General features: G+C 40.8%; 1 protein-coding gene across 1 annotated transcript in view; it reads right to left on the minus strand.

The window, feature by feature from the left end:
• Positions 1–11,116, minus strand: part of POLR3A (RNA polymerase III subunit A) — a 53,820-nt gene that overhangs the window by 19,821 nt on the left and 22,883 nt on the right. The window contains exons 17-21 of the mRNA XM_019556083.1: positions 7,092–7,203; positions 5,234–5,352; positions 4,323–4,460; positions 1,630–1,800; positions 750–863 (exon numbers count right to left, since the gene is read on the minus strand). Coding sequence (XP_019411628.1) covers positions 750–863; positions 1,630–1,800; positions 4,323–4,460; positions 5,234–5,352; positions 7,092–7,203 — 654 coding nt within the window. The remainder of the gene's footprint in view (positions 1–749; positions 864–1,629; positions 1,801–4,322; positions 4,461–5,233; positions 5,353–7,091; positions 7,204–11,116) is intronic.

The raw sequence follows: 11,116 nt of genomic DNA on the forward strand, positions 1-11,116 counted from the left end.
CAATGCACACACTTATACAATTACCTCATTATACTTTTTATAACCTGTCTCAGTTAAGGCCTTCAAGGATCAGTAAAATGAAATGGAAAAAAAAAGCAATAATATTGGAATTTACAAATCAGAGAGAGAAATCTGGATGCTGTTAAAATAATGTAACCATATCTAAGAATCTTAATTTGAATTTTCTTATTAGAAGTATAATTTAGTTTCTTCTGATGTGCACATCTGAAATTAAGAGACTTACTATGAACTTTAGTACACTAATGTGTCAGAATGCTTTACTGGAAACCATGTACAAATTTGTTCCAGGCAGCACAATGAATGATCTGTATATATTAGTACTATGCTATCCCCGATATCCTTCCAATGTAGATAATTACCATAAATTCATTTTGCAGAGAGCCAGAATTAGGTCTAATACATTCCAAGACATGAGATGCAAGTATCTCAGCCCCTGCTCAGAGACATACCCTGTTTTCTTTAAATATTTTTTCAAATATAAAAAATTCATAGAGGAACACAAAAGTAGTAAATGACTTGCATCGAATTGCTGGGGTTAACCACTCATGAACAAGGTATCAAGAAATATCTTAAAAGACAGATTAGTATAGAAGCTGCTGGTGCAAATGGCCTTCTAAAAAAAATTAATAAAGAGCTCTGGATCAATCCTAAGAAAGTTGGATTATTCCAAATTCCTGAGAGGGGGATTAACTAATGATGTAGCAAACAGATAAAGAAGAAGACATTACCTGTAAAAAACTGTCTTGGCAGCAGAGGAATTCATTCTTTTTCATGATGGACTCAGCAGTTAATACCAATTCATTTTTACTAAGAGCTGGTTCACTCTGACATGGATAAACTGCCTTAAGCAAAAACAACACACGTTTTACTTCTACTTATACAGATACACAAGGACATTTAATAGTTTAGAAATACATTTATTCTTCTTGAATTCTATAGACCAAGTGGATTAGAAAGATGTACAATGCTTGGCTGAAGAGCATTACAGATTTGTGTGACTGGAAAGTTACCATGCCATGCATTTCTGGTTACACAAATCACCATGCCTCAGCCACCAAAGTCTGAAAGTCTTTTTCCATGAAAAAAATCCTTTGTCTTAGCCAAGAGTAAAACATATGAATACTGCAACAATGAAGAGATATTAACTACACTGTTATTTGAACATTACACAAAATGACATGCTATGCCTACCTAGACAGTCTTGAGAGTTGAGAAATCCAGTAGTCCCAAGAAAAAAGACAAAGTTATTGCATCAAATGATTTATGCTGAAAGTATCCAATCCAATGCCCAATTAATCAGAATAAGAGTTAAGCACTGACTTTAATGAGCTTTGGATCAAGCCATAAGAGGATGTCTAATCTTTTTTAAATACCCAAAATATCCTTCATAGTTGATACATTGGTCTAGTTGCTCATATTTAAAGCAAAATAATTAGACAGGCCTCTTACAGACACAGGTACATTAATAAACCCTGATCCGGAAAATAATTAAAACAGAAACTTTTAAAGAGATCCTTAAAGTGATTCATCATATTGATTTTTTCTCCTGGATGCTCAAGCATTGCTCCATATCACTGAAAGCTAAAAAGCCTAAATATTAAAGCTTACTCTGATATTGTCCAGAACCCGTTTGAACTCCAAGGGTTCGTCCTTCCCTTCCATGGCTGCTGGATCTAAACCATCTCCTCCATAAATGAACTGAACAATGTCACCAGTAGAACTTCTAACAGTCAAGTCATATTGAGAGCAAAGATCTTCAAGTGATTTCACCAGCCGCCTCTAAGAAAAGGAAAGGAAGATGCTTCCTGGGAATATCCATACATTTGCGTAACAAAAAACCTAAACAAATCTGGGTCAAGGAAATAATTGGGTAACAGCGAGAAGCAAGTATCTTTATCTGCTTAGTTCACAGACAATTTTAATTCTATACTTGGGGGAGGGGGGGTGAGGCACTGACAAGACACCAAACACAGCAATGATAAGAAAAGGTCAAAGTAAAAGTTTGCACGCTTCTCCTCCATCACCTCTCATCTTTGTAAATGCAGAAATGAAGAGCTACCACCTTTAGCACTTGATGCAGCCATTTAGATAAATCAAAACAAGTTTTACAACAGTCTTTTCAAATGACATATTTTTTTAAAGCAGCTTTGATGATTTTTGACCTTTTTCTTAAAATGCATAAGTGAGCCTTAACAGATATATCATCCTCTTGTTGTGGAGAGGGAAAAACAAACATGCACAGTCATGACTAAGTTATCTTACTCCCAAATTTGTTGTTTTAAACAACAGTCTAATAATTTATGGAGTTAGAGTCAAGGTTATTTGGCGATAACTTATTTAGCATTAGTTTATGTAGAAGCAACATCTTTTTTATTGGCACACCACGCTGGGGGAATTATACTACCTTCACTTGTAGGTATTAAAAAACGTTAGTATTTAGGTCCATTCTACTTGAAAGACAGACCCTGCAGTTCATATTTTGGAATGAGAAGAAATGCAAAAATACTATTTTAAGAAATCAATCACTATATTTCAGACTCCAAAATACATCTATGCAGGCCATAGCATGACTTAAATTGATGTTTCTTGCTATTTTTCTTATCTCTTATCTAACTGCAAGATTTAAGACAGAGTATGATCCTACGAAGTGAGAACACCCGAAATTCCAAATAAATGCACAGAAATGGTCAACACTTTGCAACACTTGCAGACAACTTCTATTTCAAAACCCAGTATGTCACAAATTTTTAAGTCACATAAAAAAGAATCTAGGTAATTTAGTCCAAAATCCCCATAAATTGTTCCACGAAAGTGCCCTGAATTACTTTATATGTCACAATTTATCGGTCTGATCTTTCAAGACCTCTATAAAGGGAATTCTATTGGGACTTAAGTGGTTTGGTCACAGACACCACATTATTCTTCTTTTTGTGATGTACCAGCATCAGAGAGAACTGTAGCAAGGTACGGGGCCCAAGGCAAATCAGCCTGTGGTGGTAGGGGAGGTGGTGAGCAGCTGGGCATGAAGTCAGCCCAGCTCCGCGGTGCCCCCTAAAGTATGGGGCCTGAGGCAGTTGCTCCAATTCGCACCCCACTAGGGACAGCCCTGACCAGCACTCGATAATATTAGGAGGAATAGACACTAGGCCAAGAACCATATCCCTGGAGGGAAAGAAATGTGGAAGGTATAAGGAGGAGTCTAACACTTAAGGAGTTTTAGGGAAGAGCCTCTGAGTGTTACATTTTGATTCAGACTGAATTTTATATTTCCTGAAAGATAAAAGAAAAATGCAACTTCCTTACTTGTTACATCATATAGGCATTTCCACAAGTCTTTCAAGTAGACACAGGGAGAAAAAAGGTGAGAGCAGCAACATTAAATGCCTCGTTATCTTTTATAATAAGTAACTACATTTTAAGTCACTAATGTACAATTTTCTATGCAGGAGTCACATCATACAAAACACGTGGAAGAATTCCCTCCCATTAAGAACTGCACACTAACTTATGGATTTTAACTAGTCAGTTTCATCAGTGTGCAGACTAGTCTGTAACACTACTCCCATTTATGTTAGTGGTGGAATTCCTTTTTATTTAAGGAAGTAGGTTTAGTTTTGGCTTTTTCTGGGGGCAGGGAAAAAAACAATTCTGAGTAAGAATTGCATGCCTAACTTGAGTAGTTTCATGGAGATAAATGAGGCTAGGCTGTTCATGGGAGCAGAGTAAACTAGTTTGTTCCAGAAAAGCTTGTGTTACATCATAGCTGCTACCTAGGAGCGAACTAGGGATATACACAGCCAAAAGCTAGTACATGTCAGGGTGAAAAGCCAAGTTCTCACAACTTGCATCTTCTGAGGGGGACTTGTAACAAAGTTACATTTTCATCTAGATAAGTAACTGTCATTCAATTAAATGTCAGAACCAGGGTGACTACTACTAACATCTTTGTTTCTTACTGAACTAGTAAGTTAGTTACCATACTGGATCAATGTTCCACACCCTCAGATCTCCACTGGTTTCAACAGAATTTCTGGGCATGCACCACTTCAACACAGGCACTCAATTAGATCAGGACCCATGAGCAAGGATTCTCAGACATACTCCACCGATAAATAAAAACAGTGTATGAGCATGATACAGTAAGTACCATTTAGTAAAGGCCCAAGTTAGAAGCCTCATTACTGTACTTTCATGCACCAAACATTAGATAAATATGTCAGTTTACTTCAAGGTATAACTTACAATCATAATCCCCCTAGTTAGAAGGAGACTGTATCCATGCCTACATACTTGTCAGTTACCTGCATATATCCAGTTTCGGCTGTTTTTACAGCTGTATCAACAAGACCTTCCCGACCAGCCATGGTGTGGAAGAAAAACTCTGTAGGAGTCAGGCCAGAATAGAAACTATTGGCAACAAAACCTTTTGCGGCTGGAAGCTATAGAGAAGTGAGAGAAGGAAAAAATAAAACTTGAGACAGGGTGCATTTTTATACATCCAGGACAGAAAGATATTTCTTGTATATAACCAATATTAAGTCCATGAGCACTCTGTGTACATTCCAATCTGCAACACAGTTGAAGGACAGTAAGAACACTCATTTGGCTATGTATATGCAAAAAAATACAGTAGTTTCTTTGCTATAGCCTGTACCTTTTTAAACCAAAAGCAGCTGGTGAAAATTAGATGCAACAAAACTGGATTCCCAAAAGTCCTGAATTTTGGTGGCAAGGAAGCAATGGCATGGTTAACTGCCATAGTTCTGGGCTTGGGCATCTTTCACATGCACTAGAATTCTTGAAATACACTACTGCACAGGATAGTTAGGAAACCATACAGCAATGTTCCACTTTGTAAAAAGCCAGTATGTAAAAAAATTGAATGGATTAATGAATTTTCCTAAAGTAATAAGAATGATGAATATTCTTATTCCCGGATTTATTTTAATATACAAGTATTTCAGTGAAAGGACCATTTCTGAGAAAACAGAAAACAAACAGAGACCTGAGTTGTTAAAGTTCAGGTTAATGAAACTTTTTTAAAAACTAGTCCAGGCACAAAATTATATATGAAATGTTTTATCTGATTATTTATCCTTAGAAGTGGTCTTTTTAGAAACATATTGGTGAAAGACTCCAGTGGCAACTCAACTGAGCTCATTTCCACTATACAGATTTCATTAAAAATTTTAGCAAATGCAAGGCTACTCACCTTGGAATGCTTCTCAAAGTGAGGTAGAGACCGATTTTCAAATCCATCAGGCACTCGTGACCCACTGATAGCCTGCTGCCCTACACAGGCAATCATCTGGGATATATTAATAAAGGAACCTTTAGGGTAAAACAAACAACCCAATCAACAATATGCATTGCATATTCAAAACAGAAATAGACCACACCACTTCCTCAATACCTTTTTTCTTTTTCTTTTAAATAGGCATCAGTTAACTGAACAGTTCTGTTACTTGTTCCATTCAATCACACCACACACAAGCCAGTTATCCATTAGGGCTGTGTGAATCTTCGGTCCCAGACTCAATTCAGTGGAGATTGAGCCCGATTTGGTGGCTGAATCTCCAAATCCAAATGGAATCAGGAGACCCTTTAATCTCTCCGAATTGAAATCTGAAAGATTTGGCGATTTGGATATAGACACAGCTTTAAATTTTTTTTCTACATACCTCACGGTATCAGGCAGCTTGTGAATGCTGCGATGCTTGGGCGCATGGAGTGTCCTACAGGAGTACAGGGGGCTCCCCAGCACACTTGGCAGCAGACCTGGAAGTGGACCAGAAGCGCTTCCAGTCCACTGCTGGGTCCACTGGGGTGCACCTGGGGGGCGCCGGGGGGGGGGGGGGGGAAGGGAGGGGGAACCCTCTGCGTGCTCCCGGTGGATCCAGAAGTGAACCAGAAGTGAACCAGGGGGCCGCTCCACACTTGTGTGGGACACTCCACCTGCCCCACCATCGCAATGTTCACAAGCTGTAAGTGAAAAATTAGCTGTGTCTATGCCTGAATCATCAACTCTTCAGATTCAGATTCAGCCGAATCAAATCAGAGACAGTAATCTAAATCAATGAATCAAATCACTGTCCCCGATTCGTGCCGAGTCTGAATCAAGTACGGCCTGGTTTCACACACCCCTATTATCCATACAATTCAAGTACCTTCTATTATTATGTTTTTCTGTGATACTATGTTCTTCCTTGATTACAGCTCTTAGGTTAGCTGGCCTTGCATTATTCGTTATTGTACAGATTGTGATCTAGTTCTTTAAGTGCAATTTGTTTTGTTTATCACTAAAATTGTAATATTTTGCTGGTGACAAGTACAATACAAACTGCCTTAAACCACAGGGCACTAAGAGTCATTCCCTCAACAGTTTTCTTTGATTATTTCATCCTGACAAGACAACCAGAAAAACAAACAAACAAACCAACCAACCAACCAACCAACCATGCCTGCTACATCTTTGTTTTTAGGATCTCAAAGTCTGTTACAGATCTAAATAGAATACAATTCACCCAATGATGAATTACTACATTTTGTTAGCAGATTCAGAAATGGATCCAGATGGTGTGCGAAAGAGAAGAATAATTTTATTCAATTGATCTTGCAGAATAGTAATGACTAGGAAGATGGATTACCACGACAGCTTGATATGGGGACATATGGACTTCAGTTGGGCTTCTATAAAAAGGGATTTTATTTATTTATTGCCGTTTTTTTCCACAGGTTACTTGATCCTGTTGATACTATAAGATCTTTTTCACGGTGTATTTCTGCAAGCATCTCAAAGGCAGCAAAGCTGGAAGGAAAGTTTTATCTTATGGTAGCAAAAATCTAAACATGAATGATTACATTAAGTCTTGTGCTTAGTGTTAGTCAATTGAAACATATGCAGCTAACTTATCTTTTTACTGCAGCATGCTATAAACCTTTTTACAGAACTGCATATAGTTTGAGAGGTGGGGTAATGAGTAGTCATTTCACTTGTGCTGACCACTGATTTTAAAGAGCACTGATGTAGGCAGCAGTTTCACTGTATTCCAGAACTTAACTAATCTTACCTTTAGAACCACAGAGAGCCATGATAAGTGGACTGTTACTCTTGTCCAATTCTCTGAGACAGGCACTGCCAGCATGGTCTCTGATAACAGAGAGCTCTTTAAGAATTAAAGCCTAGGATCAAAGAATTTATACATTTAATAGATACAGAAACACTATGACCAAAAGCTTCACAGTACTCAGGGAGAAGGCAGGATAGGGTAAGACCTTAAAACTAACTAAGCTATTATATAAAGGCACCAAAATGGTCCACTGAAGCATCCAATCTATACAAATACTGGGGAGCTAGGTCAAACTAATGTGCTTCCTCTTCCAGTAAAGCATTGTGCTCCTCCCCCTCCCCACTTCACTTCTGTCAGTAACCTATATGACAATAAATAGTCTACAAACATCTAGCCTTGGGACAGGGAAATGCAATGAAGGACATGTCAAAGCCCCTTCCAGCCCTGTTTCCTTTGACTGATTCTATGAATAAAACAACTATGACTAAAACAACTATGACTTTAAGGTAGTATGGTATTTATCTGAGCCCAAGGCAACTTTGAATTTAATACAACCTCCCCAATAATTAGATCCTAGACATGGAAAATTGATAAATTTATTAGTCTTCTATGTTTATAACAAACTAGAGGATAATCTTACAATTCATACTCCCATCACTGCTACAAGTTGGGAAAGGAATAGCAGGGAGGTAAGCAGTGGCAAGGGGGCAGGCAGTGAGAGAGTCAAGTGATATGACCCCTGCCTCTTGCCCTCTGCCACCTGTTGAATGAGGAAAAACCTCATCTTGGGTTTGAGTTAATACAATAGAATTTACATAACAGAGACAACAGAATGCAAGATCCATTGATAATTGGCAAGTTTTGACAATAAAAATTATTTTGAAGTTCCAGGAGCAGTACCTGTCCATGAACCTGCACCACCTTCCCTAACACCAGAAATAGGCACCAGCAGCAGAATGACAGTCTCCTCCACCCCAAGTTCATCTCCACCATGAGCCTCCCACTGCCAAAGGAGGAGCTGGATCTGGAACCAGGGGACCCGAGTGCAGAGGACCCAGGGAACCATGAGTTTCTGTACCTAGGAGGCCGAAGTGAAGTTCATAGGCCTGGCTGTGAAAAGTGGGTTGTAAATTCCCTTTCAGAATCAGGCCTGAGAGACTGAAGACAGAGCATTTTCTTTTGTGAGAAATGTGCCCCCACAGGTAGTTGGGTATTCTTGTCTTTGATATAGTCTAGTGTGCAGTTTGCCGGGGTACTGGAGATATATTGGCAGGTTTTGTGTTTTGAGATGTAGGAAGTTGGCTGCTGGTGATGAGGTTAGCAAGGTTCAGTGCTTGTTTGAATTTACAAACCACTTTTCACAGCTGGGCCTATGAACTTCACCTTCTAGTATAGTAGTATTATGTATTTTTTCTTGTCTGTTTTACATAATCAAAAAACGTATAACCACTCTTTTTGCTTTTGTATATACACGCTTGCCAATTGTTCATGACTTTGACGAGAAGGAAGACAAGATTTATCAGTTTTGTTTTGCTGCCATCGCCAAGGGGGCATGTCATGTCTGAGTTTTACCTGTCGGTTAGAGTGCCGATGCCAGCAAAGCAAAAGACCATAATAACTTATGGACGCAGGCCATAAAGACCCCTCTCAGCACTAGTAGCCTTTATTTCTTTGCTAAAAGAAGCATTGCAGTTGGAGTTTGTTAACAGTTTGTTCTCCACACTTAAGGAGCTAGTTGTCTGCAATGATAAGTATTGCAGGTGCCAATCATAAGGTTGACCTTTTGAACCCACTGAGGGCAGCCAGATGAATAATGTATCTAGGTCAAATGAATAGGTATCTAGGTCACTGTGTAAGAACGTAATTGGCAGTCAGTAAATATTCACAATTGGCATGAAGTGATTGGTCACTGCTGACTATAACTAAGAGCAGATTCCCACCATTAAGTGGAGAACTCCAAGCACACCAAGGAGACACACCAGATTGGCCACCTGTAGACATCTCCCCGCCACCGACCTTCATTTTGGCGTATTCGTTTCTCACCGGTTCGTCTGTCCTTCTCGTCAAAGAGCTCTCGGAAGTTTGCTGATCGAAAGTGCGTTATAGTTTCCCTGTACATGAGCTGTTGACCAGTTCTGGGACTACTGAGTTGGGCAGCCGCACCTAGCCTCCGGGTTAGAAAGCAAGGGCTTGGCTCAGGAGCCCCGTGAACCAACAGACCCCTTTAGACCGTTCTGTTTTATGCACTGTAACTGAACAAGTCAGCTATCCTGTACCATCGGTAGCGTAAGTACAATAAACCTTTCATACAACCAATACGCTTCAAGCCACCTGACTCCTACTCGCCGCTACTCCCCACCTGTCCGGTCATCTATCCCTTCTGCGCCAAGCCGGTCGTGCTGACCCAGGCTCACAGGTCAAGGGTACACCGGTTATGAGGTGCAACACACTTCAGCCTCCTATGTACAGAAACTCATGGGCTCAATAGAGACATTGGAATTCTGACACTACAACCTGCTGGACATCTGACGCCCCAGGTATCTCTCCACTTTTACCTGCTACATCCCCTTTCCCCCTCCACCCCAGCTTGTCCCTCACCCTCTGACATCTCCATTTCCATTTTCACTGACTGGCTTTCTTACCTGCATTGCATGCCAGCCTCTGGCTGCTTTACTATTCCCATTTCAACTGCAGGTGCTTCCTCAGCCTGATGGAGGGTTTTTCAACTCAAAAGCTTACTAAGATGTATTTCTTTACTATTCAGCTGGTTTACTAAAAGATACCAGATTGACCCAAATAACAGTCTGCCAGTGCTGTGTCCTTAGACCAACACCCCTACCACCTGTCCCTGGTCAGCTGACTGGTATCCAGGGCCCTAGATGCATCTTTACCCCCAGGGCTGGGGCTGCCAGAGAGAATTCTCTGGCAGCTGCTGGAGAAGCTGCTCCTGCAGCAAAGGAAAGAAAGGCTCTGTGACAGTTTGGTGGCCTGAGATCCTAATGCTACTGTGTTGCAGTGCACTGTAGTGCTTACCTGTTGTTATTTAAAGTGGTGGATAGGAGGCTGTAGGGGAGGAGGACGCAGCCTCATTGGGGAACGCTACTGTGTTGTATAGAGGCCCCAGTGCCCGTGAGGGCACGCCTTAACACACACAGCATCACCCATGTCATGCGTTTTGCTTGTCAGCAGCCTAAGCTGCAGTTTTCCAGAAACCCCTTCACCTATCTCCTTGAAACCTGGCAGGCTCCAAGGCCTCAGCAGGGCCTAGCATGCCTGCAGTTTTCACCCCACTGTGCCTTAACAAACGCATGTGACATGAGTTTAGCTTTCAGCAGCTTGAGGTGCAGCTTCCCAGAAACCCCTGCACCTATTTCCTTGAAAGGGCTTCATGCCCTCAGAAAGGGCTACCATCCCTGCAATTTTTATCTGAATCAGGCAAAAAATGTCACAGTTATAGGTATGTCAGTGATTCCCCATTATAGTCTATGGCCAAATCTGCAAATCTCTCTGAATCAGCACTGAATCTTCTGAAGCTGATTCAGCTGAATTGATTTGAGACAGTGATCTGAGTTGGCTCAGGCACACTTGCTTTCCCCTGTAGTTCAACATCTTCATTAACGATGTGGACATTGGAGTCAGAAGTGGAATAGCCAATTTTACCAACGACACCAAAACTCTGGGGTAAAGCATCCATACCTGAGGACAGGAGGGTGATCCAGGCTGACCTGGACAGGCTCAGCAAATGGGCGGATGAGAACCTGATGGTGTTTAATGCTGAAAATGCAAGCTTCTCAACCTTGGAAGGAAAAACCTGCAGCATCCTTATAGGTTCGGCAGTGCTACGCTGGCTAGCACTGGAAGAAAGAGACTTGGGGGTCATCATTGACAACAAGATGAACATGAGCCTGCAATGCGATGCTGTGGCTAGTAAAGCGACCAGAACGCTGGCTTGCATCCATAGATGCTTCTCAAGCAAATCCAGGGACGTCATTCTCCCCTTGTACTCGGCCTTGGTGAGGCCGCAG

This window comes from Crocodylus porosus, unplaced genomic scaffold, assembly GCF_001723895.1.
Source record: "Crocodylus porosus isolate Cpor-Errol unplaced genomic scaffold, CroPor_comp1, whole genome shotgun sequence".
In the NCBI taxonomy this organism is placed as follows: Eukaryota; Metazoa; Chordata; order Crocodylia; family Crocodylidae; genus Crocodylus; species Crocodylus porosus.